This window comes from Drosophila persimilis, unplaced genomic scaffold, assembly GCF_003286085.1.
Source record: "Drosophila persimilis strain 14011-0111.01,24,50 unplaced genomic scaffold, DperRS2 tig00000579-arrow-pilon, whole genome shotgun sequence".
Lineage (NCBI taxonomy): Eukaryota > Metazoa > Arthropoda > Insecta > Diptera > Drosophilidae > Drosophila > Drosophila persimilis.
In genome coordinates, this window is record NW_020825322.1 from 3,017,710 (window position 1) to 3,043,669 (window position 25,960).

The following is a 25,960-nucleotide window of genomic DNA, read 5'->3' on the forward strand; positions in this document are numbered from 1 at the left end:
GCCCTGGTTATAGATCCCGACCCAAAGCGTATTTATCAGTGGAACCGACGGCGAAGGAGCCGGAACTGGGCGAAGCGGCAGTAGCAGCTGCCTTCCACTACAATCCAGGATGTCGGACATTTACTACTGCAGTAATAGCCAGGTGAGTGATCTAGGCATTCCCTCATCAGAGGAAATCACTTGCTGCCACTGGAGAAGAACTCGTTCAGCCATCGGGAAATGGGGCAACATTTCTGATGCGCCTTTTTAGAACTAAAGAAAAAACCTCTTCAAAGCTCAAGATTTTGTTATGTTCTTCTGCTAAAAAGATTTGAGTAAAAGGGCTCAAAGATTAATATTTTTCTGCCCAAAAAATGGCAAAAATTCTATACGTTTTTTGAGTTCTACATGATACTAGAGATTTTAAGGATTTTTTGGTCTTCTTATTAATTTTTGACTACAAATCAAAGCAAATGACAAATATATTGCAATTTTTGTTGAGACTTTCCCTATATATGTGCATACATCTCCCCCCATCTCTTTGCCTTGTAAAATATCTGGCTCGATCCCAAAGCGATTATATAAATTCTGAAAAGGGCAACGAAAAACCAGACATCTGTAATCTGTAAATCTGTCTGGGAAACGTTTGAAATTGTTTCTTTTCTTTTTGGCGATCTCGCCTAAAACGGCTTTCCAATCGTTGCTTGATGGCTGCTCCATCGTCATTTGTCATAATTGGAAATTGGTCGAACAGACATAATTAATGAAACAAAAGTAAAAGCGCCAAGCAACCGGGCGGCCAGTCGTAAAAAAAACAAAAGCAAACTACTGTTTGATTTTGTCATCTCGCCGATTGCATAATGCCTGCCTGCACTAGTATCTGGGGTATTGATAGCCATAGCCCCCTGCACACGATTTTCAACGGTGCATCCGTCCAATCACCCAATACTCCCCTCTCCCTAGCTTTCCATATATCTGTAATTCGAGTATTTGTTTGGGATCTGGCTACTGTGAAATTTATGGAAATCATAATGATAGACAGCTAAAAGCCCCGCCTCCTCTTTGAGGGGGCAGTCACCAGCATCCACACATAATCAAAGAGAGACCCAGTACACAGAAAAAAGAATACAAACAACAATATTTGAAAATATGTTTCTCAAAATATCGCTGTTTTCAAATGCTAGTCGGAATGGGACAAAAAAAAAAAATAGTTTGCTTGAAAAATAGGGAGCTCCTGGATATATGGCTATTGGGTTTTTTTTTTCCAGTGTAAAGTCTGAGGCTCGGCTGTCGGCTGTCGGCTGTGTGGCTGTTTCAAGTGAAAGTGCGTCCCGTTATAAGCCAATTTTGACTTAGTAACTTACTTTTGCTGCTGCTGCTGTTGCCTCTGCCGCTGCTACTGCCTTAGGGGCATGGCTTTTAAAATGATGCCCGCCTCGGCCGCCTTCTGCATTGGTATTACAATACTACTACGAGTATAACCAAAAGAAATCAAAAGTTTTACTGGAGTGCGTCGCCGTCGTCATCGGCTTGGTCTTGGTCTTGGTCTTTGTGATTTTAATTTTCAGCTGTTTTCATGCAAAAATTATGGCGGTTGGGTTTGATTGTTGTTGTTGTTTCAGCAGTGGAGTGGCTTTTCTTTTCTTTTTGGTATAGTAATTTTGTATTATTTCCCTCTTCCCAGCCGGCAGCAACCGCTTTTACGAGTGTGCATGTGGCGTGTATAAATTTGTTTGTGAAATGAATCGTTGGAGACTTTTGTTACCATAGCTGTTTCTCTTTCTTTGGGCCTTTGTTTTCTTGGCTGATGAGAATTTTTCCAAAAACCCTAAATATGTCGCTCTTAACAATGAAGTTGAAAAGCGAGCTCTGTAATACCGAATCAGTGGATACTCTGAAGCACTATTATAGGGCAAATCTGTACACATCAATTGACTGGATATGGCAGTGAATCGCAGTAGAAACGGGGTTCAAGTGGTTCTTCTTGAATTTTTTATCAGAATAACATATATATAATCCTTAAAAATATAGATTTGTGCATGCTAATTGTAGAACCTTTCTGAAATAAATAGTATCCAAAAATCTGACACATTTTTTGTTAAGCATTTAATCACTTCAGTTTCCTGCTGTTTTAAGAGTTTTTCTATTGCGATTTTTTATGGAAAAATAGTTTTAATAATAATAAAAATAGTTTTAATTTGGCTAGCAAAAGTTTTGGTGCACTTGGTTTTTAATAAGCTGTATTTTTTTTTTAAAACATACCTTCAACTCTCAATGGAAAATATTTCTGAGATATGCTGAGATAGTCAAAATTTCAAAAACAAATAAAAACGCCTTGAAGTGGAAATTTTTCCTATATGTATTCTTGTTATCAATATAGGTATATTTAATATTCCTTTATCCAAATTTTTTCGAGTAGAAATATGATGGATTACTGTAGTTGTACCATCTGGAATGCAAAGGAATTGTCTGAGCAGAAAGTCCCTAAAATGATCACCATTAGAAAATGAATTCCCATAGAGTATTTGTGGTTTCTTGTGGAAGTTTTCTTAATTAAAGTACATCTAACAAACAATATGTATGCAGGAATTGTCTGAGCAAAATTCATCAAATTATGCCCATTAGAAGGCGGGTCGGGTCGGGTAGGGTCGGGTTCTTATGGGTAGGCCCCATAAGTGAACCAAGGCCACAGATAATCATGACAAAATGTGAACAAAAAGAAACGTTTGTTAAGGGTAGTATGGGTACCAAGGTTTTTGCGTTGACCAGAGTTTTGTTCGGCTTTTGGGTTATTTATTGTAGATTGTTGATTGTTGCAGGGCGTGTGTGTGGCGCGCATAGGGCGCTCGCTCATTGTTGTTGTTGTTGTTGTTGTTGTAGGTGGTGTTGGCCGCCAAAGGCGGCATGCATACTACAAGCCGACTATTGAGCAATTTGGTTTTTATGTTGGGATTGTTATTTTGCAGTTGTCTCTCTGGTTTCTTTTCGTAGTTGTCTTTTTTTCTCTTCTGGAGTCTCCGCCCGCCGCAATTTCATCAGTTCGGCAATCTGAAATCGTACGAGTATAGGTGGGCATACCTACTACATACAAATTAAACAACTGCGGTAGCGGATTGTGTTTTTAAAAAGTTTTTATTTTACTTCGAACTTCACTGATATAGATTTAAGTAGAGGGTCACAAAGGAATTCCGGGCCAAGGGATTGCGCGATCTTAATATTTAGCTAGACTTTGCGGTGTCGCTGCTGGATCAAGACTGATTTGAACTTTCTGATCTTTGCATCGTTGATCCCTTTCGGGAATCGTTTTTCTATAAACATTTCAATTGATTTCGCCATCCCGAGTATTAGATTTCGTCATCCAAAGAGAGAACTGTAAAAGGCCTAAAGTGCAGGATCTGCAGAAAGCCGGGAGTGAGATTGTTTATGAGAAGCCGGGTGTGGGCAAACATTGGTTTTCCATTTAGGCGAGTGTCAAAGAATGGGATTGCGGCGGGGGCGCTTGAGATTGTACATCTTAGAAATCAATTAGGCGGAGGCCCAAGATTGAAATTGTTTTCGTTTTGGAAAACCAAAGATTGTTTACAACTCGTATAAGAGCTCAATGGAATTGGGTACGTTAACTCCCCCCATTCTTAAATGTTTCGTCCCGATACATTTTGAAGTTCTGATAGAGCTCTAATTTCTTCTGACAGTATTTGAATGTTGCTTTCCACTATTTCTTCTGACGGTATTCTTATTGATTTAATAAGTACAAATTTGGTTAATTTATAGCAGAAGTAAAATAACATTAACAATATCAAAATGATTAAAAATAATGTTGTTAATGGTAAGGCCGTATTACCTAATGTTATAAGGGGATTTAAAATATTAACATTATCAAAAGAAAATTGCTTATCATTTGATTGTATATAATCAACTAATTCAAAATCGCTATATCTATGATGCGATATATATTTTAGAATTTTACCCTTATCATTTATGTGGCTTATATTATTTATTACAATTGTGTTGTTGAATATAAGGAGATACGATCCTAACAAAGTAGTATTGTCTACGATATTTTTGCCTGAAACTAATATGGCACCATCCTGAATGATGTCTATTTCTTTGTTTTTTTTCCCTTTTTTTAGTGCAGTTGGCTTTAAAGCCATTAAGTAAATTGGTGAAACAGGTACTCTTTAAATTTATTTGTGCGTAATTGTTAAAAGTTTCACTTTTAAAATTATTCATTAAATAGTATTTCTCCTTACATTCACAAACTTTTTCACTTATAACTAACATTCCATCATTTTGTGAGATGGCTCTTGCATGGTAAAACTTGCAAATATCTTTAATTTGAGGATATTTTATGTAAATGATTATTAAATCTGCATTTCGAATTATTTTAACCGTTGCAATGTCCAACAGATCAGACAGTTCAACATTATGTTTTTCATGCTTATAAATGTCCTCTATTTCGTTTTTATTTAAAATTTTTGTATTGAAAATGTTTACTTTTAAGAGGGTTATGGTATCAACTAAATTTAGTAGGTCAAAAGTTATTAATTTTAAACGATGCTTTCTCAGTATCGTTTCTTCATTGAAGATGACATTCTTTAATGAATTTGATAGCAATTCAATTTCTTTGAAAAATTTGGAATTTATTACAAATTGTTTATTATTATTTTCAGTTAATTCATTTACTTTATTTTGTATTTTCAAAAAGTCGTCATGATCAGGGCTGCCTGCTATCCATTTCCAAATGGTACCTAATTCATTTATTCCCCTTTCTTTCCGTTTTGGAACTAATTCTGAAATCATTAATTTTAATAGACTTAAGTCCATTGATATTTCCCACTCATCGTCTGAATTAATTGATTTGTTGACATATTTGGATTCTTTATCAATTATCTCTCTATAAAAACTCAAATTAGTAATATGGAAAAGTTCAGCGTATGTTTCATAAGTGTAAACGTCTCTGTCGTCTTTGAGCAATAGATAGTCACTATGCGTATAGTCAATTACTTCCGCAGTCGTCAATATAACAAAAGTCAGTATTAGTATATTCGCATACATTTTCTGGAAAAAATATTTAATATTTGATGTTATCTTTATGTATAATTCTGTTTCTATTGTTGATTATAATTTTATTCGGTCGATTTTCCTTAACTACCTGCTTTTTGTATCGGGATTGAAGTTTATTTCTTTCCCCGAATTTCTTTTCATAGACTACTTCTCCTATTTTATAATCTTTTTCTCTTCTATCTTTGTTATGTATCTTAAGCATTTTGGTCTGAGCTTCCTTAAGTAATATTGGATTATGTTTGTGTTCTATTTTGTTATACAATATGTCATATGGCATTTGATTGGTCGTTGAATGTATCGTCAGGTTATATTTCAGTGCCGCCCTTATTATTATTTCTGAATAATCTGTTAGATTTAGTTCATCCTTGATGCACCGCGCTATTTCTGTTAGTGTGGAATGTACCCTTTCTACCTGACCATTTGAGGTGCTGTGTCTGGGATCAGCATAATAAATAGTTAAGTTACTTCTTTGTATGAATGATCTAAATTGTGCTGAAGTAAAGCTTGGTTCGTTGTCAGTCATTAATGATGTTGCTAACGGAAAGTGTTGTAAAATTTCCATTACCTTATTTTCAATGTTTAATTTACTTTGAATTTCCTTGACCACCAAGTATTTGGAATAAGAATCTATACAAGTTATGAATGTTAGGTTTTGGGCATAGTATATGTCTAAGTGTAATTGATCTCCTTCTTTTGCTGGAATGGGAGCTTCCCCAATTGGAATTTTTACAGGGTGTCTCCGATATTTGTTTTTGTTACAGATCTCACAATTTTTTATATATTCTTTTAATTTTTTGTGCAGGTTTGGCCAATAATACAGCTTAGTTATTTGTTTGTAATTTTCGTCTAGTCCTCTATGGGCTCTGCAATGTGTTTCTTCTATAATTATAGCTTTATCTTCTGAATTTACTACATCTTGGAGGAACTTTCTTGTGAAGAGAAATTTATTTATGAAGTTTTCCTTTAGCTTATTTTGGATAAGGTATAAATCTTCTAAAGTGCAGTGTATTCCTGTGGTTAAGTGAGGCTGAATAAATTCTTTTAAAATGATTAGCAGATTGTCAACCGTATCAAATTCAATAATATGTCGGGTATTTTCATAAACTCTTACTAACTCATGAACTGTGAATCTCCCTTGCGCTAATAGTAGCTGCTGTTTAAATTGGTTTAGAGGCTTGCTAGTCTCTTGAATGACGTTTTCGAAACTACTCTCTGCTGAATGCTGAGTATTTATGTCTGATTCTGATTCTGTCTGGTCGACATCACTATCTGTCATATGATTTATTTTAATCCGAGATAACGCGTCCGCTACTACGTTAGTTGAGCCTGGCTTATAAATGATTTTTGGTGTGAAACTTTCTATGAAGTAATACCAACGTTTCATTTCAACATTTGGATTTTTTTGCGACATTGCAAAGGACAAAGGTTGGTGATCTGTATGTATTTCAATTCCACTCACTCCGTATAAATAATTTCGCAAATTTTTTAATGCCCATACAATAGCTAATAATTCTTTTTTATTAGTAGCATATAATTGCTCGGTTTTACTTAAAGTTTTAGAAATAAATGTTATGGGATTCCCATCTTGCGACAAAACTGCACCTATTGCTATGTCCGATGCATCTGTGGTTAATGTGAATTTTTTATTGTAATCTGGTTGTACTAATTCAATATGTGCTATTAAACTGTCCTTTAAATTATTAAATGCTCCAATTGCTGGTTCATCCAGCTGTATTAATGCTTTCTTGGATGCCCTTCGTGAAACTTTCCCATTTACTCCGCTCAGATATTTTGTTAAAGGTTTGGCAATTGTGGCATAATTTCGGACAAATTTTCTGTAATACCCTGTTAGTCCTAAGAAGCTACGTAGCTCTCTGATATTTTTAGGAATTGGATAGTTTTGTATTGTGGAGATTTTGTCTGGATCTGTTTTAATGATATTTTGGGAAACAATGTATCCCAGAAATTTGGTTTCCAATTGAAAGAATTTAGACTTTTCAAGTGAAATTTTCATGTTAGCGTTTTGCAATATCTGAATTATATGAATTAGATCTTTATAATGTTGTTCTATAGTTTTTGAAAATATTATTATATCGTCCATATAAACGTGACAAGTTTTCCCAACTTGTTCTCTAAGTATATCGTCCATTGCCCTTTGGAAAATTCTGGGAGCGTTCGTCAATCCCATAGGCATTCTTAGAAATTCATATTTGCCGTTATTTATGGAAAAAGATGTTTTTTCAATATCTGATTCCCTCATTAAAATCTGATAGAAACCTGACTCTAAGTCAATGGCCGAGAAATATTTCGCTTTACCTAAATTGGCAAGGATTACTGAAGGATCTTGCATAGGGTATCTATCCGGTATAGTGTTTTCATTAAGTTTCTTAAAGTCTATTACTAATCTATGCTTAGGAGTTCCGTCCTCATTTACTCCCTTCTTTGGTACTACTATTACCGGTGAATTATATGGGCTTTTACTAGGTCTGATTATACCTTCATCTAACATTTTACTTATTTCGTTATTAACGAAATCGTTAACCGAATAAGCGTATGGATACTGCTTGCCATATACCGGTCTATCGTGTTCAGTGTTAATCTCTCCTTTTATATCCGTTCTGAACGGTAACTGTAAATTTATATTGGCATGGTCTTCTTCGATGATAGATACCATTTTCTCTCTGAGATTTTCTAAATTGTCCTCTTTGTAGGTTATTGTGTTATACAATTTCATTTTTTTCAATTCAGAATTTGCATAATTTTGAATGTCGGATATTTCTACGACGGCGCGTTCAGGATTTTTGCATCCCAAACTTTTAAATTGTTTATTGTCGGATAATTCAACGACGGCGTGTTCAGGATTCTTTAATCCCAAACTATTCGAACTTTTAGTGTCGGATAATTCAACGACGGCGTGCTCAGGATATTTTAATCCCAAACTATTAAAACTTTGGATGTCGGATAATTCAACGACGGCGGGCTCAGGATATTTGAATCCCAAACTATTGACGGATAATTCTTCGTCGGCGTGCTCAGGATTTTTTGATCCCAAGCTATATAAACTTCCTTCTACCTTTACTGAATCGCTTTTCATTTCTTTTTCTTCTTCAAAATATTTTTTTATTATATATTCCTTCAACGGAAGGATGGTTTTTCCTTCTATAAAGGTTAATTTGTTTAAAGAAAGGACCTCGTCATATATTAGTTTCTCCTCATTGTCTTTATAACTTAAAGTCCCCTTTCCTGTATCAATAACCGCTCCGATTTTCTTTAATAGGTTAAATCCTATTAGTAAATCTGCCTCCATTCCATCTATTTCATAAAACACTTGCTTTGTGTTGAAAATTGTTATATTATGGAAATATTTAATTATTGAAAACCCATTCACTGTAGCAACTTTCTTATAGATTGGTAATTCATTTTTATTGTCGTAAATTCCTTTTTTTATATAACAGGAAGTTGCTCCCGTATCTATCAAAACTTTTAATTCTCTGTTTATTTTTTTGTCTACTCTTTTTAGGTAGGGCAGACCTACTTCGGGGGCTGATCTAAAAAATGATCCTCCTCAATGTTATTTATCCTCATTGCTTTATTAGCCGGTTGTTCCGACATTTCGTTTAGTTTTCGTTTCTGCGCTGGATTGTCGTTAGACTGATTATTCGGGACTACGTTTGCCCTAAAATGCTGGGCTTGGCTATAATTGTTATTATTTCTCCTAAAATAACCGTTAGTATTCTCCCGATAATTTCTATTGTTATTATTTCCCCTGAATTGATTGCTGTTCTGTCGGTTCCGGATTTGTATAGATTCGTCTACCTCCATTGGTTCTGGGGCCTGATTTTGTTGTCTATTACCCAAGAAATAGGGTTGTCCCCAAGACATGTTATTCCTCTGCAAATCCCTTTTTTGGTCGAATGGTGAACTGTTAGTCCTAGGTTGTCGTTGGTTGAATCTTAAGGTATTAAAATTATTATTCCCTGAATTTCTGGGACCGCTGAATTGGTAGGCAAATTGGGCCCGAATGTTATTAGATTGCAATTCCTGTACCTTTGCTAAGGCATTCGGTAAATCTGGGGGATTCAATGAAAATAGGATTTCAGCAATGCCGCCGTTTAGGCCAGTGACAAAAATGCGTAAGGCATTGTCTCTAATTTTTTTATTTGATTCCTTGGTGATCTCACTGTCCTTTCCGTGAGTCATTATTGTCTTATTTATTAACAAGGTCATTTTCTTGTTAACCTCGTTATAGAAATCTATAATTGAAAGGTTCCCTTGTCGGAGAACGCTTAATTCCTGTTCTATTATGTAAATAGGTCTCTTGTCACTGTAAACAAAGTCAAGCCGTGAAAGTATGGCATCAAAATTTAGAACTGTCCCGTGGTTGGTCAGTGCGTCATGTGCTGGTCCTGTTATTTTGTTTCTCAAAATTGTTAATGCAATATAATATTGCTTACTTCCTTTCTTATATAACTTCACTGCAGTTTCTGCAGCTTCCCTCCATCCTACATATTGGTTTAATCCACCATTAAAAATTGGTAGGGATTCTATTACCTTCAATGTGGTGTCGTCTCTTATTGTCTCGTCTATTGTTTCTGCCTGATAATCCGATACCTGATCGGATTTAGTTTCTATTTGTTGTTTTAAATTTACAATTTGCTCTTGTACTTGTGAAATTTGAAGTGCTATCAATTGTTTGACCAGATCTGCTGTGAGATCGGTCCTTGCTTGAGAGTTAATCATTTTTAGTTTTTCAAAATCTAAAGTTAGCTGATCCACTTTTAATTTTTCTTATATGTTAGTTTTTATAATCTTATATATCCTAATTGAACTTATATATTTATTAATACAACTCTTGCTCACGAAATATCCGGTAGGGGTCGTCCTTCTTAGTTTGGCAGATCTTCGAACGGGTCTTCCTTCTTAAATTTCTTTGCTCAGCTGGGTCTTCTGGGGGTCTTCCTTCTTTGGCTTCGCTGATCGTTTCACTTTCTTTGTATTTTGGTTTTGTCGGTTTTGTTGGTTTTGTTTTTTTAAAAACTTTGGGTTTCTTTGGTTTTTTTTGTATTTACGAATTGCCTTGATTAGCTTTTTGTTTTATTTGTATTTTGCGTTGTATTTGTATTTGTATTTGTATTTGTATTTGTATTTGTATTTGTATTTGTTTTTGCACACCCTAAGCTCCGGTTTGTTTCCTTTTTATCTCACTTTTTTTTATCTATATCACACAGTCACTCCGCGTTTTTAATTTTGAAGGATTTATTCCATTAATTAATTGTCCTTCGGGTTTCGGCACGACGCAACACTTTTATCATTCGGTGCTTTTTAGACAACGTCGCCCCACGTTGGGCGCCAATTACACAACTGCGGTAGCGGATTGTGTTTTTAAAAAGTTTTTATTTTACTTCGAACTTCACTGATATAGATTTAAGTAGAGGGTCACAAAGGAATTCCGGGCCAAGGGATTGCGCGATCTTAATATTTAGCTAGACTTTGCGGTGTCGCTGCTGGATCAAGACTGATTTGAACTTTCTGATCTTTGCATCGTTGATCCCTTTCGGGAATCGTTTTTCTATAAACATTTCAATTGATTTCGCCATCCCGAGTATTAGATTTCGTCATCCAAAGAGAGAACTGTAAAAGGCCTAAAGTGCAGGATCTGCAGAAAGCCGGGAGTGAGATTGTTTATGAGAAGCCGGGTGTGGGCAAACATTGGTTTTCCATTTAGGCGAGTGTCAAAGAATGGGATTGCGGCGGGGGCGCTTGAGATTGTACATCTTAGAAATCAATTAGGCGGAGGCCCAAGATTGAAATTGTTTTCGTTTTGGAAAACCAAAGATTGTTTACAACTCGTATAAGAGCTCAATGGAATTGGGTACGTTAACTTACATACATATACATACATGTGCCAGAGTGTGGGCCAGCAAGGCATTCCAATAAGTCTATGGGTCTGCATATACATATGTATGTATGTATGTAAGTCTAGTCTAAGGCCTCTCTCGCACCGCATTTTATGCGCCAAAAGTGATTGCAGCGACAACAACGACAACAAACTCGTTTGGCTTAGAAACAAACGCAACAACTTTCAGTTGTCTGCCGCTACACCCCCTAGCCCCTGGCCTCTAGCCCCCATGCCCCTCCGCCCCTCTGCCCCCTAGCCCCTTAGCCCCTTAGCCCCTGCCTTTGCGGCTATTTCTCGTATGGCTTATCTTGCTCGTGGAACCCCATTACTGCTGCTGCTGCTGTTATTTTCGGTTTTTGTTCAAAGATTTTTCTCCCTCTCTCTCTCTATCGCTCTTTCTTCTCTTTTTGCACAATCACCAAACACCCCAACGGCAACCAAAAAGGCTGACGCCATTTGCAGAGACCCCCCCCCTTCAACATAGACAAAAAAAAGAACCCAATCCAATGAACCGATTAACAGCTGTGTAAAAGGCGCTAAATTTTTTATGGTGTCAGTCGGGAACCATTCCACCAAACATACTATTCCTCACTGATGACTCCCAAATGTTAATTGAACTCCAATCTTCAGTCGCAGAGATGCGTGGACATATGGGGACTACTATCTCGAAGACCATGAGAACTTGACTCAAGAAAGGATAGACGGGAATCCTATTCCTGATTCTTCACTCCACTTCCCTCCGTTTTGTCACAGTTTTGTGTTCACTCTGTGCGTCCGTCTGTCTCTCTCTCTCTCTCTCTCTCTCGCTGTCGTCACATTTTGCAGTCATGTGCAACAGGTTCACAAGACAGCAACAACTAACTAGCAATAGTTGCAGCCAGCAATATGAAATGAAATGTTGTTGCCATTTTGCCAAATGCCACCAGACAGCCGGCGACAAAAGCAACAACTACCACAACCGAGACTCAGTCTAGAAATACGCTTGAGCCAAGCTTTGATTTTTATACCCTGTGCACCATAGGGAGCTCAAAAAGGGGGGTGTACTGTGTTTTTGCGCAAACAGACAATAACAAAAAACCCAATGCATATTCCATCTTATGCCCTTGATTTCGGGAACTATAAGAAACAGAGAAGCCAAGATCTGTGCGTAGGCCTGAAGCCGTCTGATTGATGTAGGTCTCTGAGGAGGGTATCTCCCTGGTCGACACTCTTATCTGTTTAGAGTTCTTGCTGGTTTTCTTTTAGCTCAAATCAAATGTTTCATTGAGCGACCTTTTGACAGAGCAAAGCAGTAGAAGCAGCTGAGCAAAGCGCTCTCAGACATCTCTCTCTCACACACAGACACATGGTGGGAGAGCATGAGCGCGCCAGGCGCTCTCATGCTGGCCCATCAAGCAGTATCGATAAACGCTTTATGGGTGGGAGTAAAAGGAAAGAGAGTCAGATTCAGAGTCACAGCCACAGCGAGAGCTCAGGAGAACTTTCTCTGGCTGGGACGGTGGATGGCATTTGATGAAGGGGGCTTGCATTTATCGTAAAATGTCATTGAAATAAATTAGAAGCAGAAAACAGAAGAGGAGAGGTGGCAGTGGCAGTGCCAGTGCCAGAAGAATAAGCAGAAGACAAAAGCCACAAAAGACGAGATCGCTGCTGCTGCTGTTGCTGCTGCTGCTTCTGCTTCTGCCTCTGCTACAGAGGAGCCCCAAAGAAAGTAGCACAAATCATTGGCTTTTGCCTCTGCCACTGCTTCTGCTTCTTCTTTTCCATCATCATGATCATGCGCCTCTGCCACTGCTTGCTGCCTTGGCGCTGCTTCATTATGAGCTTTTATTAACTGCGATTTATGGGGGAATGTCTTTTAATTTCAATTTCCTTTCGTTTATGTCTGCACATGTGTGCTTCGCCCTTTACTTTCCAATTGGCAATGGTTTATTAACAGTGCTCACCACGAGCCCCGAGCCCCACTGCCCCGGCTCAACCATTCCAACCGATTTCCATTGCCAAAATACCTCCGCTCTTCTACAGCTCTGTGTCGCTTGTACGCACTGCTTGCAGTTGGCTGCTGCTTCGCCAGCCTTGAACTGCCTGACGACGCCTCTGCGTGGGCAAGCTGTGCTTTGATACCCTCTGCGCGAGATATTACAGTTTTGGGCATGCAACACCCGAATCGATTTAGCCATCTGTCTGTCTTGTTCTAGGAAAACTAGTTATTTAGTATTGGGACTGAATCTTTGCGCAGACTCTTATAAGATTGGATAGGTAACGTAAATGATTATATATGAAGGTCTCCAAATATTAAAAACATTCACTCGACCTGCACAAGCGAATGCTGCCAATAAGTATGCCCGATAATTGAAAAACAACTTATATTTCGTGATCATGATGCGGTGACATTAATTCTCGTCTTGAGCTGCAAAAGAGAATGCCAGTGAATTGCGAAAACAACATAAATGTTGTGTGCATGACGCTATTGTAGGGTTCTCTTCAATAAACATCTGCAAGGGTATCTAACCAATCGGTCATCGGTAGATTCGTTTCTTTTTTGTTTTGTTTTAATCTTTTACCTTTTCTGGCATTTTCTCCAATGCAGTTTTTTGTCTGTGTTTCGATTCTGCTGTCCAAAATAGTTGCAAAATTTCAATTAAATATGCAAATCCCAGCGGAAATTAACTTTTACGGGCAAAGTGGAAGCAGTTTGGGAAGTTGTGGGAATTATAGCCTCCACATAATTTTGGCGACTGCTACCTTGAGTTGCATACAAATGGCCAAAGAGATTATCGCATGCAAATTTCGCAGACGAACAGTTCGTCAACCCATTTTTGTATCTTTTTAATTGTGTGGTGTCCGATTTGTTATATTCTATATATTCTACTTTGGTTCCCAAAACAAGCCCTGACCCAGGCCACCCATCCAGCAGCTAGAAACAGGGCCATTCCCAGTTTGGCTTACCCAATCGCATTCTGAATAAGTAATTCGCGACAACAGCAGAGAGGCAACCAGCGGCAATGAGAAATGTTAAGAAAGCGCCCATAGGCATTCCAATAAATCGCTGAGAGCGGAGAACTTTCTACTTCATTTGGAATGCAAAGCAAAGGCCGCGCTCGGAAATGGTAAAAACTTGTGGGCCCCCACCATCAGCATTACTACTCAAAAATGGGAATAGATCAGTTGAAAGTCTGGATAAGATTGGATTGGCTTGGGCAACATTTGTGCTCTGGATTGATTTGAAATCGCTGCCAAATTCGAGTACAAATTGTCCAAGAGATTATCAAAATTAGTGGATCATTTTGTTTTTTTTTTTTTTTGATATCGTCCCGCACCCATGGCTAGCCAGAGGCAAAGCCAGTTCCATAGCCAAAGAGCTTGGTTCGGCTTGGATGAGAGCGACAATTTGTAGACGACTCTGTTTGCTGGATTGCATTTTGATTTGCCATAATTGTTGTTGTTGTTGGCTAGTTTTGTGGGCAGAGCGAATGAGTGAGTCACAGAAGTTGGCTTCACCCAATCCCAAACTCAAACCCAAACCCAGAGCCAATTTATGTGAGACACACACACCCTAAAACGGCAACCCAGTTTCATAGTTGCCAGCTTGAAAAATCAGTTTTCAGTCACGTCTCGTCGTCGTCGTCGTCATCGTCAATCGTTGCAGGCGAAAACGCCATCTAGTCGTACGTAGTCGCACTCATACTCGTATCTGGCAATGCCATCATTATCATCATCGTCTACCACGAGCTTCACCACGCACGTACTCTCCTGCCACCCGGCAAAGTCGAAGAGGCGGAGCGGCAGCCAAGGAGAAAGAGTGCTGATAGCGGATAGAAATGCTCCTTGAGGAGGTCAAAGCTGTTCATTTTGGTTTGGTTTTTTTTCGGTTGAACTCCCGCCTTGTCGTCTTGCAGGCTTTGTCTTCTCGGTCTTCGCTTCTTCGGTCTCTCCCTCATTGTTCAGTTGCAGCTTTCCCCCAGTTCGGCAAAACGTTCCGTTATTAATTCGTCACGATTGAGTGGCAGCTGTGGGCCTCGTCTGTGGCGTCTCTGGCGTCTACGGCTGCTCCAAGCGACGTCTACGGCTGCCACAGAGGCTGAGGCTGGGGCTGCGGCTGCGGCTGCGGCTGTGACTGTGGCTGCTTAAAGGGAAATTAGTGAAAAGCTGTCACAGCTGCCGTTCCCGTTCCCCATTTGCTCTGCCATTGGCCGCACGTGGCCCCGACGCGGCTTCTAAGTGCAACATTGCAGCCGTCGCAGCGGCCAAACCCAGAGCGTGAGCCAGAAATGTGATATTTGAACAAGATACGAGTACAGATGTGTGTTGTGTTCCATTCCTAACTCAACGCACTGGGGCCTGCGCTGTCGTAAAGCGAACGCAATGAAACTTGACCAGAAGATTTCCTCAATTTCAGTCTCAGTCTCAAGTAATGTGGGATTGGTTGGATAATTGCTCAACCGAAGGGTGGGGTGGGGTGGGGTGGCGACTACTCCTCTGCTTCAGCGTATTGAAATTTGACACAAAAGTGTGCCCACTCATGGCTCGGTTGGGCAATCATTGCAAAACTCTTATTAAAATCGTATTAAAAATATACAGTGTCATATAAAGGGCAGGTCTTAAGTTTGAGCACAGTTTTCTGCTAGTTTAGGAGCTTTTCCAACAGCAAAACTAATTTTATCCGATAGATTGAATAGTTTTCTATAAGATTCGTTAATTTTTATATGTTTTATATTATTGAAATATTTTTCATAATTTTTTGAGCGAAATAAAGTCTGAAATTAGACGAATGGCAGATTCCTTATATGACCATATAGGAGGTCAAGGATAGACCCTTTGTGTTAATCCTGGGAAAGTGTCTATGTGAGAAGAGAGAATACCATTAGATGTGGTCCTAAAATATATCCAACAATCATATTTTTGTAGATATACATGTGGCATGGCATGTTTTCTAATCTCCGAATAGTTCACTTTAATTATGGAGTGGCATTTTGGCATTCCCTGTTGCTTGTAGAGTGTCTCTCATGGTTCCCACATGGCAAGGGCGAAAATCATGAATTCGGTCATCATCAGGCATCGCGCATCGCGCATCGCGCATCGTCCAGCTTTCCTTTTCAAAAGAAGAGGCAACAACAACAACAACAACAACAAAGAAAACATGTTGCAACTTTCTTCGTTTTGTGGCCATAAGGTCATCCAGTCTGTCTTCTGTCCCCCCCGATCTCGGCCTTCGCTGTGAAAGTGCACGGCTTGTCTCGGTAGAGCGTTAGAGTTCAAAAGACTCGGGCCACGAACTCGTTTTCCCATTGACGACAAGTGTCATTCCGTGCCTTGCCATGCCATGCCATGCCATCATGCCACAGGCTTTAAAGAAGAGCCCCACTGAGGAGGAGGAGGAGGACCGCTTTGTTGCAGAAGAGCCTCGCATTTTTGAATTGTTTGTCTTGTTGCAGGCGAAAGCGAATTTTTTTCGTGCCAATTGCAGTCGAAAAACCAAAATGAAAAAGCAACAACAATTTTCAAAGCCAAGGCGAGGCATGGCGCAAAATGAAAGTGTTTTTGTTGCTGCCGCCGCTGTGCGGCTGCTTGGTGGGGGCCGTCCCCGTCCCCGGTCCCCCTGCCACCCCGAGGAAACACGTTTCGGCAACATTAACGGCAGGCAACATGTTGCGCGTAAAACATGTTTACAAGACGGGCCTCCTCCCCAACGGCCGCGGCATCGGCAGCGGCAGCGCCAACTCCACTCAACTCTCATCCCCAGCGAAATGAATTTTCCTAATTGGTGGCCGTGCGAAAGAAAAGCGAAAACGGACAGCACAGCAGCAGCAGCAGCGTATAATTTTGTTTAATAAAAAGAAAATTATTCAAGAAACAAAGAACAATTTAGTATTTTTCACGAGTCACTGAAGTCACTGAGGCCTCTTATGGCCACCTCCCAAAGGGACATCAGTTCCAGGTGGTTTTTGCTTGGATAGATGGATCCCCATCATAACTCATCATTTCGCTGGTCATCATGCCATCCATTACAAGGCTGTAACACGCTCGGCATTCCAGCCATCCACAATGAAGCTGTCTACCAATCTTTGATTTTCGTAGCACCTGGATCGGCTCACCAAAGAGGATATTACCTTAGAGATATTCTGGGTGCCGCACTATGGGTTGTTGAACAAAAGTATTTCGGCTGCAGATGCCACAGTACATATCTATACGTTGTCTATGATTCGAGTCAGTTTGTCCGTGGCACGACTGGGCCACACGATACTTGGAGCTGGTACGGGAATCAGAACCCTACGCCACACCATCCCTGCATTCAGATACTACGAGTATCATAGATAAACGATTTCCTTGATTGCGAGATATATGCAGCTTTAGATCCAACCAAGGATCATCAGAGATCAGTCAACAGATGAAATATTGTTCTATGAGGATTAGGATTATATTTAGATTCTTCTTTCATCTAAACTTTCCATGATGTGGAATTCCATTCCACAAACTATTTTCAATTGTTAAACGATTTCCTTGGATTTGCTGTGTATAGTATGTATGTATTTCATAGTGTTAGCCGGTCTTGGAGATCATCAGTTAACGTAGAACAGAGAATAATGGGAACACGCGGCCGGCCACACAATCAAGCCAGCGAATAATCAACAAATATGTAAATATGTTAAGCAAAATGAAACAAATAAACAATAAACAGCGAAAAAACAACAACAATACCAACTACAAATAAAGGAAACGCAGAAACTTTCTTTTACTCTGACGCTGACGCTGAAGTCGCGCAGTCGCTGTCGCAGTCGCTGTCGACGCTGGACATTGGGGCGCTGTTCGCTTGACATTGGACTGCTTTGACTTTGGTACTGCTTTGACTTTGGCTGTGCTTGCTGTTGTTGTTGTAACTGTTGTTGTTTTAAATGGTTTTGGTGTTGGGTTTTAACTGGAGCAAACCATATAAATGGCCCTCGGGCGTGTGGGATGGGATGGGCAGCGGCGGGGCACGGCGTGTCGTGGCGTGGCAGAGGGGAATGTGCTGCTACACTGTGCTAAATTTGGCAGTTGTTGCTGGTGACCAGACCGCCTCGGACAATTAGCACCTGTTCGGTTGGTTAGTTTCGGGCTTCTCGCGCATGTCTACTCCATTACCAGCTTTTGTAACGAAATGCTCGCACTATGGGTTGTTGAACAAAAGTTTTTCAAATTTGTTTTGCAGATGAAAAAGTCCCGCGATGCGGACAAAACTTCATCCCCGGGGTCACAGGCACATACCAATGCGAATGCGGCATGCAACATAGCCGCAGCGACGGCAACGGCGGCTGCAGTGGCAGCAGCTGATAAAAAGAACAACAACAACAATTGCAGCAATCGCAACAAAGACAAATCCAATTTGCAGACAAATGGAGGAGGAGGAGGCAAAAATTGGAAGGTAAGCGTAAGCGTAGGCATAAGCGTAAATTGTAATTAAATATGAATTTGTGCGATAATTAAAGAAAAAAGAAAAACAAAAGGAAAAGCTACCAATTGGCTAAAAATTGGGTTGGTGAGGGAGAGAGAGAGGATGAAGGAAATGTGTGTGTTCGCGGTGATGTAACACGAAAGCTTACACACTGCCAACACGTGCGCCACGCATAATGCATTCGCGTCAGCAGAAATGAAGAGAGAAGACAAGAGTAGAGCACACTGCTTGCTTCGAGCCGTTATGCGGCCGAGTGACTTTTGACTTGCTTGGCCCCGCGCACTCTCTTTCTCTTCCACACTCCTCTTCTCTTTGAGAACGAGTGATCTGCAAGTGAAACAAAAGCTTCAGCCCCCGAAACTTGCCTGGCTTTCTTCTCTCTTTTGAGTGAGAGAGAGGGCGGGAGCGGGACAATTGCAACACCATGCTAATAAGTTTGCTCAATAAAAAAGTGTTGACCGATGCCCGAGATTATGAAATGAGGAAACCATTTGTGTTTAATTACACTTTTTGCCCCTGTTCATTTATTTTATTATTGTTATGCTACTTTGTCTCTGTCTGGCGGGCAGCATCACGCATCAGCTCAAGAAAAGTGGGCCATGCGCTGACTGACCCGTTTACAGAAAAATAGCAGCAGCAACAGCAGTAGTAGCAGCTCTTTTTTTTCCTTACTTGCGCTTTAATTATTTTCTAAATTGTGCCTGCCTGTGTTCTGTTTTGCCGCTTTCGCAATTGCAACATAAAAACCAAACCGCATTCAAGCTTCCCCCTCGCATCCGTTATGTTACGTGCTAGTTAAGCTCAAATAATTAATAAAACAACAGGCAGAAGCAGAAGCAGAAGCAGGCTTTTAAAGGGAGAGAGGCCGCTTAGGTTAAGTTAAGTTGCCTTCCGAGATCATTGACTGTTTTGGACATAAATGTACTGCTTGAACGTGCATATGCATTGACTGATTTCTAATTAAGCGATTCGGTTGCATGGATATAACATAAATAACTACCGCTATATTCCTCCTTTCAACTCGAACTATTTTTAGTGGCAAATTAATGGCAATCTTTACTCTTTCCATAAATTTAAAGTCTCTACAAAATAGGATATTGGCGTCGTTTTAATACAGACATAGACATCGTTTGGATTCTAAATAATTAGCTGGCTCCAATATTTCAAATAATTAAAGCCTTAAACAAAAAAATACCATACAGCAGGCAATAAATTTCAGCTGTCGGAGAATTGTCGTTTAATTGAATTTCATTATTATAATGTATAATAATGTAATACTGTATTATTCGATCGGACTCTATTATAGATTATTGTTATAGCTGCACTAGTTCGAATGATCGGAAGTTCGGAGTTCTGTACTACGGTTAGTTTTAAGTCTTATGTTTTCGGTTAAGGTGAAGAGTACGTTTTGAACACGATAAATATAAGATGGCTGTAGTGGGAAATGTAATCGCTGTTAACATTGATGTTCAACATGTTCTTGTTCTGTTGGGCTCAGCTTAGTGTGGGTAAACGCTGGCAGGAGCCCGGCTCAGCTGTTCCATATCATTAAGCTGGCAACGCCAGCGCGCACTTTTTGATTCCATTCGAGAAATTAAATTTACCAAAAGAAAAGTGAACTCGAAAAAGGCTGGTAATTTCCTTAATTAAAGCAGAAGCTTCCGCAAATTCCAATGTTGCATGCCACATTTGCATGCACCAGCCACATAAACAGCAACCACAATCCAAGTCCATTTAAAACAAGTAAAGATTTTTCTCCGAGCCACCCCGATGATGGCGCGATGGATGGAGATACTCGTAGCTGCTCGAATGGACTGTTGTGGGGCTGTGGTTCGTTCCGTGTGTGGATTTAACGGCATGATTTGGCGTAAAATCAAAGCATTTAAGGCGCTTTAGTGGTCATTGACCAAATTGCCACCGACTCTGCTCGCTTAATTATTGAATCTGACCAAAAGTGTTTTCTTTTCGTTGCGCAGGGCATCGTCCACAGCAATCCAAATCCCAATGGCAATGGAGGAAGCGGCAACGGCGGCTCCACAGCCCTGCCCCCGAAGGTCTTTCACAATACTCGCTGTACGCGGCACCACAAGCCCCATCACAGCCACACCAATGGAGGAGGATCAGCAGTAGGGGCGGGAGCAGGTTCCGCAACGAATGGCTTGGACATCGCCCAACAAAGAGAGCGAGAACGGGAACGGGAAAGGGATCGCGACAGGGAGCGAGAGCGGGAGAGGGAGCGCGAGCGGGAGCGGGAACACCATCTGCATATGCACAACCATGCCCATGGTCTGAGAAGAAAATCGGAGTCTGTTCTGTCCACGGATTCGGATATACGCTTCACCCGCCGCAAGCTGGGAGACGGTCAGAAATGCGGCTGCGCTGTGATCGCCGGCTTCCTTATAGCCCTGCTCGTGGCCGGCGCATTTGTATATGTGGGATGTGAGTATGCCTCCTCTGGCACTGCACTGCGGCACTGCATCCATCTTTCACTGAATTCAATGCAAATTCTCTTGCAGACACCTATTTTCGTCCAGAGCCGCTGCCGGATCGCGTCTTTCGAGGCCGTTTCATGGTGCTCAACGACAAGTGGAGCATGGATCTGGCCAATCAGAACTCCCTGCGCTTCCAGCACAAGTCCAGGGACTACAGGGAGAGGATCAATCTCACCTTAAGGCGTTCGGATCTGCGGGAGGCCTACGAGGGCAGCGAGATCTTGGCCCTAGATGGGTGAGTAGCAATCAAATCCCACGTAGATGGCCCTCCACTGAAAATGAAACCCTTCCCCCCTCACCTTCCACAGAAGCGAGGATAATAACAACATCATCGTGCACTTCAACATGATCTTTGATCCGTACGCGGGTCTGGTCAGCAGCGGTGAGCTCCTGGCGCTCTTCCATGAAGAGATGAGCGACCATCAGCGTCGGCACTTTGCCAATATGACCGTGGATGTGTCCAGTCTGAGCATCAAGGAGACCACGGGCCTGATTGAGGAGCCCATCATGTCCAGCTCGCCGCTGGGCGGGCACGATGAAACCACCGAGCCGGTTGTGACCACCACACCGGCGCCACCGCGTCGCTGTGAGCCCATCCAGCTGAGTTATTGCCGCCAGTTGGGCTACAACGTGACCACGTATCCCAATCTACTGGGCCATGCCAGCTACGAGCAGGTGGCCGAAGATTTGATCGTCTTCCGGGAGCTCGTGGATGGGGAATGCTATCGCGAAGCCTACGACTTTGTGTGCCGCCTGCTCCAGCCGCCCTGCGATACCCACGGCTCGAGCATGCAGCCAACGCCCGGCCATATATGCCGCGAGTACTGTGAATCCTTCATGGCCGGCTGTGGCAGTCGATTGCCCCAGCGTTTCCGTCAGTACTTCGACTGCGAACGCTTCCCGGAGTCGACGGGCACGCAGTCCTGCCAGCAGAAGCCGCACTGTGTCAGCGATATGCAGAGCAATGTGCAGAGTCCACGGCTCTGTGACGGGTATGCGGACTGTCCGGATCTATCCGACGAGCGCAGCTGCGCCTTCTGCTCCCCCAATGCCCTATACTGTGGCAGGGGCCGGGCATGTGTGCCTCGGAAGGCGCGATGCGATGGAAAGGCGGATTGCCCTGATGGAGCGGATGAGAAGGATTGCCGTGAGTGCTGCTGCGCAGAACCAGAGCCACCATCAAATGGTCTTGATAATTCATGGCCTTTCTTATACTTGCAGTTTCCATTGCTCCCCTGGCCGCGGATCTGCTGCAGCCTGAGCCCCTGGTTCCCTATTTGTCGCGCTTCCATGCCGCTGGCTATGCCGTGTTTTCGGAAAAGGGCGTGGTGGGCAAGCTGTGTGCCGAGGGACTCGAGGGCGATGCCAAGTTGGTGGTGCGCCAGACCGTCTCCGAGTCACTATGCAAGTCATTGGGCTACGAGTAAGAATTAGGAAACCCCTGCCTCTTCCCCACCATCATCCGCACTGACATGTTGTTTCTCCCCTGCAGATCTGTGGAAATCTTCGACGTGCAAAACGATACAGAACAGCTGACGGACTACGTGCGGGTCCTGGATCCCCATGCGCCGGAAATCAGCTTCATCCGGACGCACTGTCCCCGGCGACAAGTGTTGTATGTGGGCTGCGGCGACCTGAGATGCGGCGTTCAGTCGGCGCTCTTCAATGCCAAGCAACATCTGTCGCTGCCCAAGATGTCGGCCCCTGGGGACTGGCCCTGGTTGGTGGCTCTCTTCCGTGAGGACATCCATGTGTGCGATGGCACGCTCATATCGCAGGATTGGGTCCTCACCACGGAGGGCTGTTTTCAGGGTCAGCCCCGGGCCACCTGGATGGCCATTGTGGGTGCGGTGCGGCTCTCCGCCAAGGCCCCGTGGACGCAGAGGCGACGCATTATTGGGATGATTAAGAGTCCCGTCGAGGGCTCCACAGCGGCGCTGGTGCGGCTAGAGACTCCGGTTAGCTTCTCGGATCATGTGCGTCCCATCTGTCTGCCCGATGCACTGCAGCGAAGACACCTTGCTGCACCCGCCGTCCAGAGGCGTGCCTATGTACCAGTGGCCGAGCGCCTGGAGGGGCAACAGCCGGTGGTTCAAGTCCAGCGCAGTCCGCTGGCCCAGGAAACGCAACAGTTCTTCCTGATACCCTCCCAGGAGCAAATGGAGGGCTCCGGAAGTACAGAGGAAGCCCCGGAGGATGAGGCCGGGGAGGAAGAGGATCATTATTCACAGCAGGCGGAAGCGGCAGCCTCGTACATGCCCAGGGCAGAGGCACTGCACCAGGAGCTGGATTCCTATCCCCTGCCTGACCATGCCCCGCAGGTCAACTATTACGGCGGCAGTTCTTCCTCCTCCGCCGCCTACTCCTCCTCCACCACCCGCTCAGCCACAAAGCCAACTGCAGCTGGAGCCCAGCCCGTCCAGTCAGCAGCGCAGGAGCAGATCTGGACAAACTGCAACACGCTGGGCTGGTCCCGGCAGCGGGATCACCTGCAGCGCGTCCAGCTGAAGATCGGTGACATGGCGCCCTGCGAGAATGTGTCCATAGCCACGGTCAACTCCATGTGCATGGAGGCCACCTACCAGAAGTACGATTGCACGGTGAGTGATGTTCTTTTTTCTTTTTTCTCTGGGCTCATACATACTTTCGGGGCATGTTCAAGTGCATTTTATAAGGATTCGATGGACTATCTCAAGGATCAATTGTTTTTTTTTTGCTTAAATATATGTATACAAATTGAGATAATTTGCGATCCAAACAAAACAGAGATAGGGGAAGATCCCTATCTGTAGAACAGTGGTGTGCACCCTTATCACTCTCAGTCGCGCACACTGCATGTATTTTGGTTTTAGGGAGGAGTTGAGGCAAGATCTTGCCCACAGCCACTAATGATGCCGAATAGTTCTTTATAGAGGGGGCTCTACCAATCTCGTCTGATTAAGATTAATTAATTCGTATACATTTATTTGGATTTCTTTTGGTTTCGAAATAACAATCTTAGTAGGAACAGCGGTTCAACCTTTATGCTTACAGATGCGATGAGTATTTAGTACATGTTTATATCGTATGTACGAGTGTTATACGTACTAGGGCTATGTACAGTTCATTTTTAGTAGCGTCTAAGCTATATGCGAATGGAGCGCATGGCAGGCAGCGGAGCAATGGAGGCAGCTCGTCTGGGCTTGGCACAGACATCCAGACGCAAGCGCTTCGCCTGCGGCTGTTGGGGCTCCTCCCGGCTGGCATGGATCTCCGCCTCCCTCTGCAGTTGCTGCTGTGGCTGTCGTTCTCTTAGGAAACAGTTCTGACGACGCACAGGAGCCGCCTCAGAGCTGGGCAATGAGCCCAGGAAACAGTTCTGGCGATATACAGCCACTGGCTTGTATTCCTCCTCCTGGTGCTCCTTCTTTCCCTGTTCCTGCTCCAGCGTCTGCTCCGTTGGCGTCGTCTCCTGATCTGTGTGACGCTTCCGCTTGATGGACTGGTTCAGGCTGTGGCCACGCCGCAGCTTCTGCCAGCTTAGACGCAGATGGAAAGTAATCTCCGGGCAGGGGAAGAGCAGTATGAAGTATTCCAAGAGCTGCGGCTCAAAGATATAACCGTTGCCATTAGTCAGAAGCAAGGCTTCTTTTTGTGTCTCCGGAATGCCAAAGCGGGCCATGGCTGGAAGAATTTTGAATATATTTTCTATGCTTTGATTCGCTCCTATGCTCCGTGACTCACCTTGGACTATGACCTCCTCATAGCTGTTTTCGGCTTCGCAGATTATGAAACTCGTCTCGCCCTGGAAGCAGATCTTCAGGCAGCTCTTGATATCCGTCATGTTTAACATTTATTTGGATGAAAAAAGTATTCTTTCTTCTTGTTGTTGTCGTTTTCCACACTCTGTTTCTCCTTCACTGCTCTCTATGGATATTTTTCGCGTGCGATCGCTTGGAAGGTTGCCGAATAAATGCATTCTAGTGGCCGGCTCTCGTTTTATATATACACTGATGCCTCCTTCCATCCCTTCTCTTCCCCTGTCCCTCTTCCATGCTCTCTCTTTGTCTGGCCGCTGCAGCTGCAGTAGGGCTGCTGTTCGTTATATGTAAGCGAAGTGGCGGGTCTTTTCGCTCCTTCTGTCCCCAGGTAGTCAGGCGTAACGGTGCGAGAGGGGGTGGGTTGTTGCTGAGAGCGGCAGGCAGCGACCGTTCCAGAGAGAGAGCGAGAGAAAGAGAGCGGACGGACGGGAAGGCGCGCTCATCTTAATCATCAAACACGTTCCTTCATGTCGCGTGCTGTGTGACGTCAGTAGTATCGCCAATTGGGGTTACACTGATTAAAATTGATTGTGAAATGCCAATAGAGCGGGGCACCCCTTGAATGGGAGTTGGAGTTTATAATAAATATACATATTTACATACATATGTATTTTTATGTTTCACATAATATTCATTCGTTCTCTTTATAAATTTGTACATATTTAGATATAGTGCATACATATGTATGTACATAGGCATATATGAACATATACATAGGTACATAGTTAGCTAGCATAGAAACATCGGTAAAAATTTCTTGTATATATCCCGCAATGGAGTTTAAAAAAACATTAACTTAAAAATCTAAATAATTTGCCAAATTTGTAATCAAGACTTTCTTCGCATTTTCTCAAAGTCGTTAATTAATAAGGACTAAAATCAGGAGTGTCTAAAATTCAACCTGGATAAAAGAAAGAATTATACAATATAATAAGATGATATAATGATAATGTATACCATAATCCATTCATAATTTAATCAGTCTAAACTGCACTTAAATCTCGTTTGTTAGCAGCTGTTTTACAAACAAATCTATCATTGAATTACAAAATACAAAACCTCAACCGATCAATGCATTTTCCATCTCTCCCACAGCAAGAGGAGTACTCTGGAGCGCCCGTCCAGTGCCTAATACCAGGCACCAATCAGTGGGCCCTCATCGGCGTCTCCTCCTGGCGCATCGCATGCGGTCCCACAGGTGTCGAGAGACCGCGTATGTACGACAAGATCGCCTCGAATGCCGCCTGGATACGGGAGACGGTGAATGCGGTGTAGCAGCCCGAAAACCCCCCAA

The 25,960-nt window shown here is 42.6% G+C and overlaps 2 protein-coding genes across 3 annotated transcripts; one reads left to right on the forward strand and one right to left on the reverse strand.

The window, feature by feature from the left end:
• LOC6598568 lies at nt 1–25,952 on the forward strand. 2 transcript variants are annotated; one of them, XM_002023595.2, is made up of 8 exons: nt 1–142; nt 18,132–18,344; nt 20,351–20,813; nt 20,891–21,101; nt 21,175–22,013; nt 22,088–22,289; nt 22,359–23,466; nt 25,762–25,952. In XM_002023595.2, the coding sequence occupies exons 1-8, from the start codon at nt 110–112 to the stop codon at nt 25,939–25,941; spliced, it is 3,249 nt and encodes a 1,082-aa protein (XP_002023631.1). In that variant the 5' UTR covers nt 1–109; the 3' UTR covers nt 25,942–25,952. The 2 variants fall into 2 exon arrangements, with proteins under 2 accessions (XP_002023631.1, XP_026846351.1); XM_026990550.1 differs by lacking the exon at nt 18,132–18,344.
• Nucleotides 23,822–24,823, reverse strand: LOC6598569. The gene is made up of 2 exons (XM_002023596.2): nt 24,590–24,823; nt 23,822–24,529 (listed from the first exon to the last, which is right to left on the reverse strand). The coding sequence occupies exons 1-2, from the start codon at nt 24,696–24,698 to the stop codon at nt 23,991–23,993; spliced, it is 648 nt and encodes a 215-aa protein (XP_002023632.2). The 5' UTR covers nt 24,699–24,823; the 3' UTR covers nt 23,822–23,990.
• Nucleotides 25,953–25,960: the final 8 nt, after the last annotated feature.

Bases quoted from the DNA above. Each gene is read 5' to 3' on its own strand.
- LOC6598568 (XM_002023595.2), top strand. From the start codon at position 110: ATGTCGGACATTTACTACTGCAGTAATAGCCAG. The intron at 143-18,131 runs GTGAGTGATCTA...TTTGTTTTGCAG, and splicing joins ACTACTGCAGTAATAGCCAG to ATGAAAAAGTCCCGCGATGC. The intron at 22,014-22,087 runs GTGAGTGCTGCT...TTATACTTGCAG, and splicing joins AGCGGATGAGAAGGATTGCC to TTTCCATTGCTCCCCTGGCC.
- LOC6598569 (XM_002023596.2), bottom strand. From the start codon at position 24,698: ATGTTAAACATGACGGATATCAAGAGCTGCCTGAAGATCTGCTTCCAG. The intron at 24,530-24,589 runs GTGAGTCACGGA...AAATTCTTCCAG, and splicing joins TGAGGAGGTCATAGTCCAAG to CCATGGCCCGCTTTGGCATT.